The sequence below is a fragment of the Aethalodelphis obliquidens genome, unplaced genomic scaffold (genome assembly GCF_003676395.1).
Source record: "Aethalodelphis obliquidens isolate GAN/ISIS:26980383/991018 unplaced genomic scaffold, ASM367639v1 scaffold9, whole genome shotgun sequence".
Lineage (NCBI taxonomy): Eukaryota > Metazoa > Chordata > Mammalia > Artiodactyla > Delphinidae > Aethalodelphis > Aethalodelphis obliquidens.
This window is the reverse complement of record NW_020837953.1, coordinates 316,799-337,468: the sequence shown is the minus strand read 5'-3', so window position 1 is coordinate 337,468 and position 20,670 is coordinate 316,799. Positions and strand designations below refer to the sequence as shown.

The 20,670-nt window shown below is 36.8% G+C and overlaps 1 protein-coding gene across 18 annotated transcripts in view; it reads left to right on the top strand.

Moving 5' to 3' along the window:
• Positions 1-20,670, top strand: part of PATJ (PATJ crumbs cell polarity complex component) — a 358,987-nt gene that overhangs the window by 42,093 nt on the left and 296,224 nt on the right. For 17 of the 18 annotated variants that reach the window (XM_027108328.1, XM_027108332.1, XM_027108335.1 and 14 more), the window contains 7 exons: positions 161-379; positions 2,726-2,828; positions 5,146-5,237; positions 7,138-7,279; positions 11,446-11,589; positions 15,048-15,124; positions 17,156-17,212. In XM_027108328.1, coding sequence (XP_026964129.1) covers positions 161-379; positions 2,726-2,828; positions 5,146-5,237; positions 7,138-7,279; positions 11,446-11,589; positions 15,048-15,124; positions 17,156-17,212 — 834 coding nt within the window. The remainder of the gene's footprint in view (positions 1-160; positions 380-2,725; positions 2,829-5,145; positions 5,238-7,137; positions 7,280-11,445; positions 11,590-15,047; positions 15,125-17,155; positions 17,213-20,670) is intronic. The other variant, XM_027108333.1, reaches the window with a different exon arrangement.

Below are 20,670 nucleotides of genomic sequence, written 5' to 3'. Positions count from 1 at the left end.
CAATTCAGCTGTTCATTAAAAGTATTATATTTTATTCAGCATTTTTAGATGGCTTCTTTATCAGCCATTTTGCCATGACTCAAGGTCTGATGAATTGTTATTAACTAGTGAAGTTAGACCAATGATTTCTCATAATAATTTTTTTTTCCTTGGATTAAAGGATGGAAGACTCCAGACAGGGGATCACATCTTGAAGATTGGTAGCACAAATGTGCAGGGAATGACCAGTGAGCAAGTTGCACAAGTGCTGAGGAACTGTGGGAATTCTGTCAGGATGCTTGTTGCAAGAGACCCAGTTGGTGAAATTTCCATAGCCCCTCCTACCCCTGCAGCCTTACCTGTTGCCCTGCCTGCTGTGGCCAACAGGAGCCCTAGTTCTGTGAGTATACAAATTACTCTTTCATGGTAAATTCAGTACTGGGTGTGATTTACTGCAGGATTAGAAATGTTTTCCACTCCAAGTGTCGCATGCGTGTGAGTTGTGTCTCAGTGCTCAACAGGGAAGCAGAGGAGAGCCCAATTTGTAGACACTAGACAAGTTTGATTTTCTTTTTTTTGCCATTTCTCAGGGTTAAGTCATTCAACTTCCCTGAGCCTCAGCTACTCATCTGTAAATTGGAGAATAATAATACCTGCATTTCTATTTCATAAGATTGGTGAACAGATATCCAGATAGTGGAGGGGAAACTGTAAATACTGGTCAGCGTATGTGTGTTATCACTGATAAGAACAGACTGGCCAAAGGGAATAGACATTAATAATAATAATTTTTATTTTGATTATTAATAATCATAGTTATATAGTTATATAATAGTATAATATAATAATATATAATAGTATATATATATAAAATAGTATATATATAGTATATATATACTAGTATATATATAGTATATATAGTATATATATAATATATAATAGTATGATATAATAATATGTTATAGTTATATAATAATCATTACCATTAATCATTATCAAGCACCTGGAATTGTCTAAGTCATCTGAATTTTTCATGAGAATTCTGCAAGATAGGTCTTATCATCCACTTAATAGATGAGGAAATGGAAGTGCAAATAACTTGTTTTAAAGGTCATATAGGTAGTAATTTGCAAAGCTGGGGTTTGAATTTAGATCTTTCTGGTCCATTCCAAGTTCTTTTTTTGGTTTTTGTCTTTCAGTCTTATTAAGATAAAATCGACATACAGCACTTTATAAGTTTAAGGTGTACAGCCTAGTGATTTAATTTACATACATCATGAAGTGATTATCAGAATAAGTGTAGTGAACATCCATCACCTCATACACAATTAAAGAAATAGAAAAAAAATTTTTCTTGTGATGAGAACCCAGGATTTATTCTCTTAACTTTCATACATAACATACAGTGCTAATTATATTTATCATGTTGTATATTACATCTCTAGTACATATTCATCTTATAATACAAGGTACAAATGGAAGTTTGTACCTTTTGACTGCCTCAATCTGGTCCCCCCCATCCCTCAGTCCCAAGTTCTTTCCATCCATCTCACAGGCTCTGAATCAAGAGATAATAAGGCAAAAGGAAAGAAATAGTTTTTAAAAGGACAAGCCAGGAAGAAGAAAAGAGAAGTGATTATGGTGAGAAGGGGGTGGGAAGCCACCTTTCACATTCATTTGAGGAACCATTCAGTGGCTTCTGGAAAGCCTTTCCCTACTTGGAGCCATGTGAGTGGAAGTTTTCTGTCGGAGATATTAGAATCATTTTTCTTTTCTTCTCCAAACTAGTGAGAACCATTTTCTTTTCCATCCATTCTTCTGGTTTGCTGAAGCCTTCTACTTTGTAGTGAGGAACCAGTGTAGGTGTGTGATAAGTGAGAATTTGATGCAATCAGTTATTTACTTTCTATTATTAATGTTTTGAATTGAAAGCAAGGTATTATGTTTTTAGACACCTTACTCTTTTACAGAAATATTTTAAATTAGAAGACAAGAATGATAATCAGTTTTAGGTCAATATTTTTTGCTCACAATGGTTAGGCTTACCATTTGTTTCTAACTTTTTCTTTAAATTCTTTCAGATACAAATTTACGCTGAGTTTTTTCTAAGTGGCTGTATTAGTTTTCTCTTGTTGTATAACAAATGATCACAAACATTGTGGCTTGAAGCAGTACCCTTTGTTGGTCCACAGTTCTGTAGGTCTGAAGTCTGGGTGAGCTCTATTGGGCTCTTCTTAGAGTCTTACAAAGCCTAAATCAAGGTGTTGGCCTGGCTGGGCTCTTATCTGGATGCTCTGGGGACAGTCCATTTCCAAGCTCTATCATACTGTTGGCAGAATAGTTTCTTGTAGCCATAGGACTGAAGTCTCTGTATTAATGGCTGTCAGCCTAGGACCTCTTTCAGCTCCTTAAGTCCCCCTGTGTTCCTTCTCACATGACCCCTCCTTCAAACCACAAGTCCAGTCCTTGTGCTTCAAATCTTTTTCACTTCCCTTTCTGCCATCAATAGAAGAAAACTCTCTGCTTTTGAAGGGTGCCTGCTTAGATTAGGCTTACCTGGATAATCTCCCTTTTCCATGATATAAACACAGGAATGGCACCAGGGATCAAAAGTCAGAGACAATCTTAAACTTCTGCGTACCACAGGCACTCAGAAAATACTTGACAAACCATGCACAAATTGACTATGTACACAAGCTAGATAACTAAACGTTATATATAATTAAAATTATTTTTTTTCTTTCAGGACAATTCTACTCTTTTTGAAACTTATGATGTTGAACTCATTAAAAAAGATGGACAAAGTCTTGGAATTAGAATTGTTGGTTATGTTGGAACCGCTCAGACAGGTAAATGAATCATTTCTATTTTACATTTGGAAAAAATTGTAAAGGATGTTAAGGTTTCTAGAGAGTAAAATTAAATATCTGCAGATTTTAATTTAAACATTGAACAATAAAACCATGAATCTGTAATAGCAACCAATTACAAAAAATGATTAGAGAATCACAGTTTTATCTCAGTAGTTTTATAGCTGGCTCAATAGTCATTAACAAAAGAATTTAATTTATCCAACATAGTGTATAACATTTGAATTGTACCTCCTCTTGTTTCTAAGATAGATATATTTTGAATATTGAGACTGTTGCATAGTATGACATTTTACATGTGATAAAGTAAAATGATTACTGCGTATATTTCATATTGTGAATGTCAAAAAAGTATTATTGTTATGTTTAATTATCAAAAGAAGATAAAACAAATGCGTTAGTTAGAATTATTTTTCTTTCATATAAAGGGAGTACATTGTAAGAATAAATGCATGGCCCAAGTATCTCTGAATAATACTCCCTGAACTCCAACATGCAAAGCTTTGGCAACTTTCACTGTAAGAGTTACTCTATTATGATAAGAAATCACTATCACTAGTAAGGAAAAATAAATCTTTTTCACAAATATTTGCTAGTAAGATGAAAAGTTAAAGTTATGAAATGTTCTAGTTTTTTAAAAATTGCAAGGTTACAGAGTTAATTTTTTTTAAGTTATTATTTTGCATATTTACAGCAGGTGGAAAGATTAAAAGTGCTAATATATTCAAAGTCCTGAATGAAATTCATGTCAGACCACCTTGTGCTATTTTAGCCTAATGAAATAACTGTTTTCCCTTTAGATTTTTCTAAGTGCCACCATTTTTAGGTTCAGAATTTAAATGAGTTCTAAAGAGCTAAGTATGGATTGTATAATAATGTTGCAAAAAAAAATGTACTGAGTAGCTCTTAATATGCTGTCTGGTTAGAGAAATCATAAACTTGTGGTTTATGAACCTTTATTACATTAAGTTTTCAAGTTGTAAACCTAGTGATATACATGCAGAGTAAAATGAAGTGAATGATAGATAACAGAAAATTTGATGTTTATGTTACTGAACAGGAAAAGAATCATTTTACTTCTTTACCCTCAAAAGAAGCTTTTGGGACTGGAGCAAGGGCTGGGGGAGCAGTGTTGAATCCAAACACTAGAACATTTTATAACTCAATATGCTTTTTAAACATGTAGTCTTTCAAAATAGTTTTCGCTTTATTCCATTCATTGGAACTTTTGAGCAGTTGCTTTGCTTAGTTTTAGAGGGAGTAGAAAAATGAATAAAAGAAAAGTCTATTCAGGGAGATAAACATGTAAATAACTGTCAGTTGTTTGAGGATAAATGAAACGTATGTGTTATCAGAAATGCAAGCAAACTATCATCATATAGCAGATGAAAGACTCATTATGACAGGGAAATGGAGAATTCACAAAGAAAGAGGCATTTGTACTAAGCATGGAAAAGGAGAAGGATTTAGATAGAAGGGTTGAGATCGACAGGAATAAAAAATGAGAAAAGGGATACAATATAGAAAATCCTTGGTGTTTTGGTGGAACATCATGAGTCGTGTGTGTCTGGACTTTTGTCTTATTGGAGCGGTGGTTGGAAGATGAAGTAAAACAAGAAGTTTGGGGCAAATTATGGAGGTCCTTGAATGTGATTCTATGAAATTTACATTTTATCATGTAGGCTGTAGGAATCCATTGTTGTTTATATTCCTTCTACAGACAATATTTTAAGTTCATTTGAAATTGAGATAAAAATATAAAATCTTCCAGAGCTATGGTCTTTCTTTTTCTAACTTTTCTTCCAGCCCTTGCCCACAGGCATGCATACTTTTTATATAGTTGTAATTTTTATATACATTTTATGATATATATAGAAGCTAACATGAGCAGTGAACTAAATGTAGGAAGACCTGTTAGGGCCCTCTTGTCTTAGTGCTGCTGAGAAATGATGAAGATTTATGGCAAGTCAGCAGTGAGAAGGGAGATGGACCAAGAGAAGAGAGTAAGACTTAACCTGAGCTCTCCTGAATTCCAGCTGATACTGGAATGCATTTCATCAAGGTTCCATTACTGATTATTTTTCCAAAAATAGGCATCAATCGAATCATTTCAAATTTGGGTCACTTGTTATGGTGACAGTTTGAAATAATCCATCAGTTTCTCTGCTTGCATTCAGAATAGTATTTATCAAGCCTTCAGTCAGCCCCTTTAGCTAATTAACCTCTTGATATGAATTTTGCAATCAAGGCCTAATTAGAGCTTTCTTCCTTTTTCCATATGTTTTGTGCACCGTAGGAGAAGCTTCAGGGATTTATGTGAAAAGTATAATACCTGGCAGCGCTGCATACCACAATGGTCAAATTCAAGTGAATGACCAAATAGTTGCTGTAAGTAACTGTCCTCTGTTTTAGAACTGAATCAAGTTGGGGGAAAAAGTTATCATTATTATAATATATATGCAATGGGAATGGCTTAATATAGTCTCATAATGTTTATAAAAAATAAAGTTTGTTAGTGCAGTGAAATCTCATTAATTTGGACTCTCATGGTCCTAAATTTTTTTTAATTAAAAAGAAATTTTTTAAATTGAAATATAAGTTGATTTACAACATTGTGACAATCTCTGCTGTACAGTAAAGTGACTCAGTTTTACACGTATATACCTTCAGTTTTTAGTATTCTTTTCCATTATGGTTTATCCCAGGAGATTGGATATAGTTCCCTGTGCCATGTAGCAGGACCTTGTTGTTTGTCCATTCTAATTTTTTTTTTTTAACTGCCTGTGAAGAAAGGAGTCACTAATGATATTGGCAGGAAAAAAAATACTATATACATATGTATATTATAGTATACATACACATATATTTGAAAGATGCTCTAGCATTCTCTTATAAAACATTTCAAGCACCTCTTTGTGTTCTTTAAATTCATCAATTTTATATGCAATTAATAGGCCATTTAGTAGAACTATTTATCTCTTTGTGAAAGTAGTTTTTCTATTAATAGTAATTTTGAGTATATACAAAATTGAGATTATTTTGTTTTTGAGAATGCAATCATTGCCTTTTATTAATTCGGATTGTAATTGGTATTTCCTCCATTTAGTAGAAATTAGTTAAATTTTGCAGTTTATTTTCTTTTCTTTTATAAATTTATTTTATTTATTTTATTTTTGGCTCCATTGGGTCTTCATTGCTGTGCGCGGGCTTTTCTCTGGTTGCAGCGAGCGGGGGCTACTGTTTGTTGCGGTGTGTGGGCTTCTCATTGCGGTGGCTTCTCTTGTTGCGGAGCATGGGCTCTAGGTGTGTGGGCTTCAGTAGTTGTGGCGTGCAGGCTCTAGAGCGCAGGCTTAGTAGTTGTGGTGCATGGGCTTAGTTGCTCTGCGGCATGTGGGATCTTCCCGGGCCAGGGCTCGAACCCGTGTCCCCTGCATTGGCAGGCGGATTCTTAACCACTGCACCAGCAGGGAAGCCCTACAGTTTATTTTCATAATAATTTTGAAGCATGTATACACACACATTTAATTTATTGATTTATACAGAAACAAATGTTTGTTGGTATAATTTGAATGTTTGTCCTTCAGGTCCATCTAAGGAAGCACCTTTCATGACCCTTGGCTTTTCCGTTATTGAGCTTAGGAAATGTCTTGTGATTGGCAGTTTGGAGATGAGTGATAAAATTTTGGAGAAGATATTAGGGGGAAAGCTATAGCAGTGGTTTGGCTAGCTTGAAGAAGATTGAGCGAGGAGGCCTATTGGTCATGATGGACTTAATAAGAATATGTGATTGGACTTGACTGAGATTAGTAAACCTTTCTTGCATGTGCTTTTTCAGAATACTAGAAAACCTAATGGAAGGAGATCAGTTTCTTCTGGAAAATATCACATAATGATATATGGTAGAGGGGTGAAGTATTGGATGGCCTGTTCACTTTTAGTAATAATGGCTTCTAGTAATACGTCTTGAGAGCTCTGTATAACAACTGACCACCTTTTATGGCACTTTGAATTTTGAATAGCATCAGAGATTAAGACCCTCTACCTTTCTCAGGCTATAAGTTAAGTGTATGACTTAGGAATACAAGTTTCAGTTTGCTTTCTAGTTTCTCAGAAAATTTGTCAGCATGTTTTACTACTAATTTTTCATCCTTATTCAAAAATACTTTCTTAGGTCTAATACAAATTATTTTGGGGATGAAATGAATTGCCTAACTTTATACTGCCTTGCCAGAATTAAAAGTGGTAGCTAACTTGGAACTTCTGTTTAATATATCTTTTAATGTTTTAGGTCGATGGTGTGAATATTCAGGGTTTTGCCAACCAGGATGTTGTTGAAGTGTTAAGAAATGCAGGGCAAGTGGTACACCTAACCCTAGTTCGAAGGAAAACATCCTCATCTGCTTCTCCACATGAAGGGCCCTCTGACAGAGGTAATTAATTCCTCTGTCCCTCCGCCTACCTTGTCTGGGTTTGGAAGATCAACTCATTTACGGAAGTTGTTCTATAAGTCTGGGAAGGAAAAACTGCCCACCTTGTGAAAAGTAGCAGTGGAGAAGTGAAATCAATTCATTTATGCCTTGAAGAGTTTCCTTTGCCTATTGTAACGTGCCAGTCCAAATGTTAGAATGTGAACACTGACATGCATTAAGCTCTGAGAGCTTCTCTAAATGGAGATGGAAATCATTTTCCCAGAAACCTTCCAAATTTCATTTATTTCTTATATTTGAATAATAAAGCTTTGCCACATTTTGTTCCAGGGGCTCTCAGTTGTCTAATGCTTTGACGTTTTGCAAACTTCAGGTTTCATATTACCTCTAATGATGTATTTGATTCCAATATTTCTTGATTTACTTTGTGAACTGTAGCAAGAGAAAATAAAATATGGATTTCTATTAAGGACACTTTTATTTATAAAATAATATTTGTTACTTTGATTATAAGGATAGTAAATTTTCATTATGGAACAAATGCAAAATTGTATGCATGACAATTTTTAATTATCAACTTACAAATGTAGATAGATCAACAAAATTTGGCAATCATGGGAACACATTCAATTTAAAATGAATGACTGGGGCTTCCCTGGTGGCGCAGTGGTTAAGAATTCGTCTGCCAATGCAGGGAACATGGGTTTGAGCCCTGGTCCGGGAAGATCCCACATGCCACGGAGCGGCTGGGCCCGTGTGCCACAACTACTGAGCCTGCACTCTAGAGCCCTTGAGCCACAATTACTGATCCCATGTGCCACAACTACTGAGGCCCGCGAACCTGGAGCCCGTGCTCCACAACAAACGAGAAGCCACCTTAATGAGAGGCCTGCACACCGTGGTGAAGAGTAGCTCCCGCTTGCCGCAACTAAAAAGAAAGCCCGTGCACAGCAACGAGGACCCAACACAGCCAAAAATAAATAAATAAATTTATTAAAAAAAAAAAAAAAGAATGACTGGCAGGTCTGGGGCCCCGCCCCTTACACTTCTCAGGACTGACCTTCTGGCAGCTGGGCTGCACGCTGAGCCAACATTGACAGGTCCTCGTGATGTGGCCGGACGTGCCCCCTCTCGTGAAATCATGGTGGCATACTGGCGACAAGCTGGACTCAGCTACATCCGATACTCCCAGATCTGTACAAAAGCAGTGAGGGATGCATTGAAGACAGGATTCAAAGCAAATGCCAAGAAGACTTCTGGCAGCAGCATAAAAATTGTGAAAGCGTAAAAGGAATAATTTACTCTGACTACAGCTTGAAATGTTGCATGTTCAAGGTGAAGATGTGTGGGCACGTGTTATGGCAGATTGGAAACGATCTCCCTTCATGGAAAGAAAAAAAACCTGTCTTGTTCATAGATTGACAATGCCAATAAATTAAAGTACGGTTCAAAAAAAATAAAATGAATGACTAATTTTATAACTAGTGGGTAAGAAATAATTCCATTAGAATTTGTCAAACGTTGAGTACATATTTTTTCCCCTCCTCTGAAGATATAATGAGCCTAGAAATGTTTGCTTTCAACTGATATTAAATTGTATTTACATTGGAACTTTTTAAATTTTATTTTTCATTTATTTATTTGGTTGCACAGGGTCTTAGTTGTGGCAGGTGGGCTCCTCAGTTGCAGCTTGTGGGCTCCTTAGTTACGGCTCATCAGTTCCTTAGTTGTGGTATGCGAACTCTTAGTCACGGCATTCATGTGGGATCTAGTTCCCCAACCAGGGATCAAACCTGGGCCCCCTGCATTGGGAGCACGGAGTCTTAACAACCTCGCCACCAGGGAAGTCCCTATGTTGGAACTTTTTATGTTTTATGTGGTAGTGGAAATTCTGCTGCTGAAAGATAGATGCCCTGTCAACTGCATTGTGTGTATGAAATTTAAAATTGCCTAAATAGTACAGAATGTACAAATGCTGTATTGACCTTAAAGATTTACATAAATATTTATACCATTATAATGGTTTTTAGTAGCTGTGATAGAGCCTTTGGCTTTAGTCTGCTGTATCAGATGAACTATGTCATCGGCGAATTAGCAATTCTTTACTGGGCGTGCCTACATTTTAAATTTGTATTGGGATAGGTTTTGACTCTAAATCTGCACTTCTTCCATGGTTTGGGTGTCCCTGCTGTGTGTTTCACTAGCACCCTTTGAAGAGCACTCTACTGTAGCATTTTTCACACCGTGTTGTAATCACCTGTTTTGTGTGTGGCCACTATAATGTAGGGGAGTGGTTATGCCTGTGTCCCCTGCCCCATTGAACACATCTCTGTGCGCCTTCCTCATAGTCAGCATTTAAGTTTGTTTTACTGAAACAAACTGCATGGCTTCCAGCTCTTGTGCAGTACCTTCCTCTGCCATTCAAAATCTTACTGTCTTTTTCTCCTCTAAACTCTTATTTGCATACCTTGTATATACTTATTTGTGTACCAATTTGTATACTACTTGTAGCATACAACCAATCATGTATTGCTTTGTACTCTGCACACTGTTTAGTGTGTAACTCTTCTCCCCAAGCTACATTAGCAGCTTCTGGCTGGCATTTGTCTTGCTGGCACTGGGCTGTGCATTTAGTGTGTATCAAGAGATTAATGTTCTAAAAAATCCTGTGTGGTTTAAAATGTCATGTTAAGATCATAGGAACTTTTAACTGGTTATATTTTTAAACTTTTTATTATAAAAGTTTTTGAATATACAGGCAAATTGAAAACTAATGTAACAGATACCCAAAAAGCCACCATTTAGATTCAGCAGTTAACATTTTGCCATGTTTGCATCATCTGTTTACCTTTTTCTGAACCATTTAAGAGCGAGTAGTAGATATCATGACACTTTAGCCCTACATCAGTTATAGTTTCTAAAAATAGTCATGATATCATTATCACACCAAAGAAAATTAATAGTAAGTCCCTAATATCAAATACCCAACACATACTTAAATTTTCCCAGTTGCTCCCAAATGTCTTTTGTAGCTCCTTTTTCCACTTCCCTTTCTTCCCCTCAAAAGCCTCATAAAATCAAGATCATTGATTTTTATGCATTGAGCCTGTTGCATTGTATTATGCTTCTTTGGCTTCTTAATCTAGAAGAATCCCTTGCCCCTGCCTCCATGGCATAGACTTTTTGAAGGGATTTGGCCATTTGTCACTAGAATGGTACATTCAGAATTTGATTGTTTCCTTGTGGTGTCATTTGACTTGTTCCTCCATCCCCTATGTTGCTTGTGAGCTAGGAGCTAGAGCCTTAAATTCAGGTTCAGTTTTTTTTCGGTACACGGGCCTCTCACTGCTGTGGCCTCTCCTGTTGCGGAGCACAGGCTCCGGACGCGCAGGCCCAGCGGCCACGGCTCACGGGCCCAGCCGCTCCGCTGCATGTGGGATCTTCCCAGACTGGGGCACGAACCCGTGTCCCCTGCATCAGCAGGCAGACTCTCAACCGCTGCGCCACCAGGGAAGCCCAGGTTCAATATTTTTGGTAAGAATACTTTATAAGTTACATGTGGTTATTTAAAAATAACGTAAAATGATTCTTGTTCAACCTTTCTTGTGTTTAAGAGATACATAATGACTGGCATGCTTGAGATTGAACGCTTACTTAACTCAATTTAGCTAAGGAAGGAAACTCTGCAACCAGGAGAATACTCTCCCTTTTCTTCCCATTCACAAGGTTACTTATGTAGAGTTGTTTGTGAAACTCATGATGATGTCATGCCAGAACCTAGGACTGCCCAGAGCAACGGAACCGGCTTCTTCTGCATATCTTGCTCCCTGCCCACCACAGCAGCAAGAACATATGGCCCCCAGTGTTCTCCTCCTTCCCCCCACCCCCCAAGGCTATATTGAAAAGCATCTCCTCCTGCTTTGTCATTGACTTTACCTTGCTTTTCTCTTCCCATTGCCTAGTTCCTTATTCTTTTCAATAATACTACAAGTGTATTTTTTAATGAATTGAATGGTTATCACAAGTGGCATTTTAACTAAAGGAATCATATGTGTAAGTTACCTGAAAAGTTTATAAGGAGGTTGTGAAATGGGACAATAGAGTGGAATAAGCTTACTTAAATATGGCCTTCATCTGATAGTGATTCAAATTAACAATTCTTATTTTAGGAACTGTGGTAGAACCACCGAAAACACCAGCCCTCTTTCTGACTGGAGCAGTGGAAAAGGAAACTAATTTCAGTGAAGATGAGGAAACTGAAGGAAGAATGGATAATCTAAAAAATGGCAATATACAAGCCTTAGAAAAACTGGGTAGGCACGAAGCATTCAATTCAAAGCTTTCTCTCTTTATAGTTAATATAATATGAGGAATTTTAGAGGCATTTTTAGAGATATAAAATAAGATATTCTTAATATCAACATCTTAACACTTGCGGCAGTTGAGAATCGAGCATACTGTTGTTTAATCATTGTTTAATTATGTTTTTTTTTTTTTTTTTTTTTTGCGGTACGCGGGCCTCTCACTGTTGTGGCCTCTCCCGTTGCGGAGCACAGGCTCTGGACGTGCAGGCTTAGTGGCCATGGCTCACGGGCCCAGCCGCTCCGCGGCATGTGGGATCCTCCCAGACTGGGGCACGAACCCGTGTCCCCTGCATTGGCAGGTGGACTCTCAATCAATGCACCACCAGGGAAGCCCAATTATGTTGATTTTGAATACATTTTATTAGTGTGATAACTTTTAATCTTGTCGACATTTTTAATTACTGCATACTTTAGCTTGTATAATTATCATCGATATAGCTATAGATACACAGCTGTCTGTATACATATAGCAGTATTTCCTTTTCACCATAACAATAATGTATACATTTTTATATATTTTATCAAATTTCCAGGTTGCTATATATTTATTGTTTAATTTTCTTTTTAATTGATGTGCAGCTTTGTCCTTGTGCTTTGTTCTTTGATACCTTGTCTACTCTAGTTGACTGTATTCTGTAAGCATGTTGAGTAACAGTCTCACACAGTTTCCTGTACAAAGGCACTCAGGGAAGCCTTGCCAGTTGGATGAAATGGACTAAAACTTCATCCATGTCCACGTTGGCTTTTGGCTTTGATTGCCTTCTCTTGGGAAAGAATGGCCTGAAGGAAGGAGTAAACCCCTCATTCAAGTTTTAAAATTTCCTATAGTTTGGAAATTTAACTTGTTCTTTTTGACCCAAGTACATTGCAGTTAATTTTTGCTCTTTAAATTCATGTGAACCCAGAGAGATGTACAATGAACTATCAGGTGAAAATCAAATACATTCTAAAGTTAGAAATATTTTTAGAAATATCTGCTCTTTTTGGATCAACCTCACTACCTTTTTTTTTTTTTTTTTTTTTTTCCATGAGTATATATAATTTCAGCTAGAGAGTTAGACCAAATTCTTCCAACTGTTACGAAGTTAACTCTCTTTTTGCTGTAGGGGCAGAACTGTTTTCCCTTCTTCTCGTCTAGTTCTTTTGGCTGGTCTAATGATTAAATCGACATAAGACAGATTAACACAGGAGAAAAACTAATTTTCTATGTGTAAGAGTCCCATAAAAATATGAGCCCCAAGGGCAAGTTGGGCAATTGAAGCTTCTGTGCTATCCTGAGTTAAGGAATGGGATAGGGGCCTGGGCCTTCCAAGGGGAGGAGAGTAATTTACAGGATGATAAGAAGAGCAGATGTTTGGTAATTAGAAGTTTGCCCAGCCATGCAGATAGGTCTTTCAAATAAAAAAGTTATCTCTGGTAATAACTGTCTTTCTGGTACAGGTTCCCTATCTAAATTCTTTTAGGTAGTTAAGGGAAAGGTGAAAGTTTTTCCTGAGTCTGCTGGGTCTTGATTGCCTTCAGCTGAAAATAATCCACATGCCAAAGTGGCAATATTTGGGGGTGGCATATTCTGCTCCCCTTCATTGCCATTGGAATAATCGTTTCAGAGCATCATAAGATTCATTTTTGTGTGTGATCATTTTGTGTAGCCAAGGATTTATTGAGCTGCTTAAAATAAATCTCTTTCCTCTGGTACTTAGGCCTTTGTGCTGTGCTTTAAAACTCATGACTGTGATTTCATTGTATGACTGAAAGGTAAAAATATAGTCAAAAGAATTGTAGGTGAAATATCGACATTATTTTATATGTGTATAAAATATATTTAAATATCATGTTTTTAAGCTTACAGTTCAACCAATACATTGCAAATTTTATTCAAATTAGCCTACCACATAGGAAACTGCTGCCTGTAAGAAATTTAATAGAACTCTTAATGTAATTTCTTAAGGAAATGTTAACAGAGTAGGAACAAAGGTGCAGAGCCTACCTGAATGATATTTTGTTTTTAATAGGATCTTCAGTTAGTTATCCTCGAAATGTAATCTAGCATATCAGTTAACATAGTTACTTTATGGATATGCTTTTGTAAATCTAGTAATTTTAAGTCCTTTAGTGTTCCATTAGTCTTAGTCTCTGATTTTTGAGGTTAGCCTGCTTTACTTAATGATTTGTATTCTGTAATTAAGCATGATATGCATCCGAGATTAGATGTCTGCTGAAGGCTTGAAAAAACTGATATTGCAAGTTATGTTTGATTTTAGGCAGATGGTTATATCAGTTGTGGTGTTTTGTGACTTGTCCAATCTTGTGACAAAATTGAGTTTTTCTTAAAGAAAAAAGGTGGAGGTTTGTTTATTTTCTGCTGCTACTGTGGATCTAAATTGAAATTACAGTTTTAGTACTTTGATTTTTGTCTATTAGGCATCATTCAGACTACAGACTTCTGGCTAAGATCATACGGAGGACAGGCAGGACACTTAAAATCTGTCTGCGCTCTTTAAAATCATCTGACCCATGCAAAAAAGGCAATATTACCCTTAAGTAAGAAAGTTTAAAGATATGATAGGGCTTCCCTGGTGGCGCAGTGGTTGAGGGTCCACCTGCCCATGCAGGGGATGCGAGTTCGTGACCTGGTCCGGGAAGATCGCACGTGCCGCGGAGCGGCTGGGCCCGTGAGCCATGGCTGCTGAGCCTGTGCGTTCAGAGCCTGTGCTCTGCAACGGGAAAGGCCACAGCAGTGAGAGGCCCGCGTACCGCAAAAAGAAAAAAAAAAAAAAAGATAACCACGTAGCCACAAAAGACCCAAGTAAAACAAAATTTCTATTGTATTAAAGCTCATGCAACTCACTGGTTGAATTAAACCAGAAAAGCTTTTATATCTGCCCAAGTGAAAATTTGATTGGGTCATGTTGATATGCCTTGTTTATAGTAAAGATATTTTGATAAGTTTTTACTTTTCCTGTGGGTGAGTGGAAGATACTACTCTGAAGTGTTTAACATTCACCTTAAATCCTTGTTTGTCCTAACATAGCATAAACCAAAGCCAGATGCATTTTACTTGTAAGCCACAGGATGTTTGTATACAAACTATATAATTCAAATTTCATTTATAACTCATCATTTCCTTTTCCCTTTAAAATATTCCTTAACAGCAAAAGCCCCATCATAATTTGGTCACAGACCAAATTTACATTTTACATTAGTAAAATGTAAAATTTTACATTCTACATTAGTCTTACAAGTCACCTCTGATTTACTTTACCTAATAGACCTAAGTTAATGCACTTTCCTTTTTATTTATTTCCCTTTTACTTACTGAAGCTGTGCTGTTATGGAAGAATTTAGTAGTTTAGTGTGTTTAGCTCACAGTAGTTTCAATGTTCTGTTTATTGATTTTTTTAATCCAGAAGGAGTCCCAGCCTCTTTAGAAAATGAGCTGAAATCCAGATGGGAAAACCTACTGGGCCCTGATTATGAAGTAATGGTATGTTAAAATCTTTCAATAAAAAACACTCATGTCTCATCTCATGTCAATGAAATGTAGTTCTGAATGCTACAATTGAAAGAAATGGGAGAGTCGAAGAATAGCCGGTCCGGCCTTTATTTTTTCCTCCTGTGTTTTCTTCCGTACTGGATCAATTAATTGATTTTTTTTTTTTTTTCATTTTAAGCTGCAAGGACAATTAAGGACTGCAGATAAGTTTCAGTTACAATTAGCAGACACTCAGTTCATGTGGAAACAATTTAAGTCAACAATAGGCAGAAAAATGTTAGGAGAGAAAGGACTTGCCTTTAAATTTATAACCTGTATCAGCTGCTTAAAATTGCTGGCATTTTTATGATTGCTTTTATGATCTGTTTGTTTTATTATACACTGAAAGGGCTGTGGATATTAGTCCTGTGTTTCACGAAGAATCTTACAGTTTTATGAGAAAAATGAAAGAATGCTTATCAAATGTATTTGGGAGAACAGGAAGTAATTTAGGTTAGGTATAAGTTTATATGCCAGTGGTCCATTAGGCTTCCTTTCACCTGTTATTAGATTCACTGAGTAAGGGATTGATTACATTTCCCCATATGAATCCACATGAAAACAGAAAGCTGCACTTAGAAAAGCCTCTACAGTGTTCACTAAATGTGTTAGTAATAAAGTATTCTATTAAATTTCTTTTGTCTTTCACGTTTTCTTACATATATTTGTCATTAGTACTTGTTGGCTGGTTGGAGATTTTTTTTTTCTCTTCTAGCCACTATCTATTGTTAGACATTTTCCAGTGTCATTAAGATGAGTCAAAACAGTGCATACTTCCTCTTCTTACTTGTTTTGTACTTGCATGTCGGTCCTCATGAACTGCTGCTTCTTTACTTCATAGATTTCAAAGCTGTTTTTTCATTAGGTTATCACCTAGCAAGTGACCTTTTCTGCTATCCTGAGTGGTTGATATTTAAAGTAGCTTGGTGTACCAGTATTTTTAAATGGTCAGTTTTGCGATGATCTCTTTTCGGTTAAAAATTTATCCTCTTTATAACCACCTTTCCAAATTTTATTTATCATGTGGTGAGGTCATAACAGAGGGGCTAGAAAGAGGAGACAGAATTTGAAGTTGGAAATTTAAAGTGACAGTTTATTCATTAAGAGTTGTAACATGTTCTGAGGGACGAGGCGACAAAAGGAGAAGCCAGGCAAGACGGATGAATGAATGCATACATGCAAATATGCGTATATACATTCATGCATGTGCTCCAGTGTTTCTTACTTTATTTTCTTCCAGAATCTGCTTATCTGAAGTGCAGTACTTTTAGAAGCCTTAGTTGGACCACTGTTTAACTTATCCCCTCCCTCCAGATGCACCATATTCTATTAACAACTTACAGATGCAAATCATCAGTGCAGTATTTTGCTTGCACGGAATTCACTTCTGTGGGTGTCCACCATTGAAGCTCAGAACAATAGTTTTAGGCCAGGATTAAAAGCTTTCAGTATTCCACGATCTTTCCACCAGTCCAGGTCTTTTGTTTGTGTCCTTGCCAGCTCTTTCTCCTAGGGAAATGGTTTGAGCTTGCTGTAGAAAGTCAGATGCTTCAGTTTTTCCAAACTTCTCTGATTTTTCTGACCTTGAAAAGTTTGTTTCAAGGCCTGGGTTTAGAAGTAAAAATGACCATACTCTTGGTTTTGTCAAAAGAATAAAATTTTTATGGCTTTAATACAATGGAGGATTATATTAAAATTTTAGGGGCTATGGATTTTTAAAAATAGTACATGTATTTGTCCATCACCTTCTAGTTCAACTTTTGCATAATTTATGAAAAAAGATTGCTGTGGAGAACAATAACAACACAAAAGCCAATATACTCTGAAATTTTACATTATGTGTTATGGATTTCAGAAACGTGGAAAAGAGTTTAGATGGAGTTATCAACGTATAGGTTTTATACAGATTTTTTTCAGAAAGCCTAGGAAGAAATAAAGTTATGCTTTTACAAATATTGGAAATATTCTTTCTTGTGAATTTAGATTGCTACTTTGGACACACAGATTGCAGACGATGCTGAGTTACAGAAATATTCAAAGGTAAGCATTATTTTTTATTTTTATTTTTTATAAATTTATTTATTTATTTTTGGCTGCGTTGGGTCTTTGTTGCTGCGCGCGGGCTTCTCTAGTTGCAGCGAGCGGGGGCTAGTCTTCCTTGTGGTGCGCATGCTTCTGATTGCGGTGGCTTTTCTTGCTGTGGAGCACGGGCTCTAGGCGCACGGGCTTCAGTCGTTGTGGCACCTGAGCTCAGTAGTTGTAGCTCATGGGCTCTAGAGAACAGGCTCAGTAGTTGTGGCACATGGGCTTAGTTGCTCTGAAGCACGTGGTATCTTCCCGGACCAGGGCCCCAAGCCGTGTCCCCTGCATTGGCAGGCGGATCCTTAACCACTGCGCCACCAGGGAAGTCCCTGTTTTTTAAACTGTTGCCAGTTTTTTGTTGTTTGAAGAACTTTCTCTAAGTTCTTGTCAAAGAAGCTAGATTAGTGCTATGATCTAAAGTTTTCAGAATTTAGTTTTAGAGGTTTTCTGGAAATGTACGAGTTTCTGACTGTTATGAAATGTGATGGTTAGATATGCCTGGGAAGAACGTGGGCCACTTCCAGAAGCCAAAATCCCTGGTGTGACTGCTTTGCCAACCTTAAAGGTAGTATGCAGAGCGGCCTTGTGCAGAGCATGTTAGCTTTTCAGATATTGTAAGTCCTTTTAAAATGTTTCCTAAAATTCAAGACCATGATATAGACTTAAAAAAAAAAATCTTCCTGGTCCAGATGTTTAAGAACAAAAAAGTGGCTTATCTTTTGAGATAGGCAATGCTTTTTCTTGGACTTAAAAAATTTTGTATTGAGACCTTTATTTCTAATGGCAAAATGCCAGAAGGTAACTTTTACAGTTTTTCCTAACATTTTTAGTGACCTCTCACTGCAAATTAATTTCATAGTCCCCACTCTGGATAATCAAAGGCCAGGGTAATTGAAACTTAGAGAAGCCTTCCAGGTGGCTTTCTCAATAAATGATGAGAAAGGAAAGGTTTTCGTGTCCGAATAGTTTCAGAAATTATACCGTAATCCCACCTGAGGTATATGAGCTAAGCCCAGCTTAAACTCTGCTGTCATATGCAGTATTCAGAATGAGTTTTCTGTGTCCCATGTGGGTTTGGTAAGAAGTCCTCTCTTTAGATAGTTCTACCATTTTCTTCTTTGGGTATTTGTGATGAATATTTTCCTTCTAAAATTTTATGTTACATGTGCTGTTATTTTTAGGCTGGAATTTTCACAGCCGATGCTGTGGGGAGTATTTCTTTCCTTGTAAGCTAGCCTGCATTTGGAGTCACTTCCTTGCTGGGCTGTGTGGGCCAACTGACCAGGCTTTCCTCAGATGTGCAATATGAAGGAACACGCACAGCTTGTACTTAAAACTATTTACAATATCATATTTAGGTTAGATTAGTCACTGATTACTAATTCCATCTAAATTTGTTGAGAGGAGTTTAATTCAAAATAAGAGTAAGAAATATAAATCCCTCATCAAACTTCACATGTTATTAATTACCGCAGTATAGTTTACTGGTGACATGGACTCTGGCGTCAAACTGCCTGGGTTCAGATTCTGGCTTATCCATTTACTAGCTTGTAAAATTATCTAGACTCTATGTTTCAGTTTTGTTGTCTGTAAAAGGAAGATATTAATAGATTAGTACCTATCTCATGGGTTGTATAGGAATTAAATTTAATGTGCCTAGAGTAGTTGCAAGCACATAGGATATTGTTAATATGTTTACTGTCATTCATAAAAATCAATGATGCTTTTCCTGAAAATTGTTCTTTAATTTACACTAAACTCTTAGATAGTAGATATTTTCTATTTACCAGTCTTCCACTTAACTGAATTTCCTGTGCCTAATCTGCCCGTCTATTGAGTCCTTAATTTTAGTTGTTATATTTTTCTATTCTAGAATTTATTTTATCCCTTTTTAGGTCATAATTCTTTTGGAGGAGTTCTCAATTTTAAAAAATCTGTAGTTGCCATCTTTTTCTCTATTTCTTGAACATATTAATCATAGCTTATAAGGACTTAAAATAATTAATTCCAATATGTGGATCGACTTTAGATGTGTTTCTGTGGTTTGATGTTTTTCTCTCGTTATAGTTATTTGGTTGTATATCTCGTCATGCCATAATTTGACTGAATGTTCGATATTATGTATGCCAGCTACGAAAGGCGTCAGGTGATGTCATCTCCATCCAGAAGAGTCACTGTTTCTTCTAATAAGGAGATACTCTGTGTGTGTGTTGGAGGGGGGGTACAGGTGGGCAATCGTCTCTGAGGCGAGGCAGAGGTACCTTTCGGGTAAGGTTCAGACTCTCTTGTTGCCTTTGCTCCTAACACATGGCCTTCCAGGTATTCCAGTGAGTCTGCGGTGTTTACCAATCCCTTCTCCCTGGTGGGACCTGAACTCCAATTCTCCCTTAGTACTTTGGGACTGTAGAAATCTTTGCTTAGCTCTTCAGAGGTTTCCTGAGGAACTTTTAGCCTCCTTGCCCGTTAGAACTCCAGAGACGTCCTTGGAGGAAAACATGCCCTTGCTCAGGCTCAGTTCATCGTGCAGTTCAGCTTTAGTTGTCCTTACATGTTCAAAGCCGTAAGACCCTGTATCATCAGATTCTATAATGAGAAAAAAGGATCATAACCCCACACGGTACATCTTAAAGAATGTCATTGTTTTTCTCCAGGCAGAACATGTTCTCTTTCACCTTCATCCCTAGTTCCTTGCCACCAGTCTAACTTTATCTTCTTCCTGATCAGCTTCTATGAATTATGTCTACTTGTACTCAGTTACACTGGTGTAATGATGTGGAAAGTCTTCGAGTCAAACAGACTTTCAGAACCACCTCACCAGTACATTCAACTGTTCATCCATTCATCAATTATTTATTGATATCTACTCAGTGCCAAGTCCTCTACTGGGTGCTGGGGTTTCAGAAGAGAACGGGAAAAAAAAAATCGCTGTCCTGTAGAACTGACATTTTAGTAGGGGGAGATACAAAATAAGTCATAATTTCTGTAGTACAGATGATGTGTGCCATGCAGGGAAAATGGATAAGGAATTCAGGAGAGAGTGTGGGTTTGCAATTTTAGATAGGTTGACCAGGAAAAGGCTCCTTAAGAAGGTAACATTTGAGGAAATACTTTAGGAGGTGAAATAAGCAGCCTAATTTTTCTTCTACATAATAGGAACAATAGTACCTATGTTGTAGAAGGTTAAATATAAATATATTTAATACATGCCCTAATTAATATAGCACAATGCCAACATGTAAGAACCGTTTGATAAATGGTGGTTTTGTTTCCCAGTTGTATACTTCTAGTACTTTTAGTCTCTGACCTTCTAAAGGCTCCTTTAAAAAAAGAAAAGCTATTTTAAAACATTTAATTGAAATTTTGTTGTAGCAAAAGTTTTTTTTAAAAATTTTTTGCACTAGAAGAGTCAGCCATAA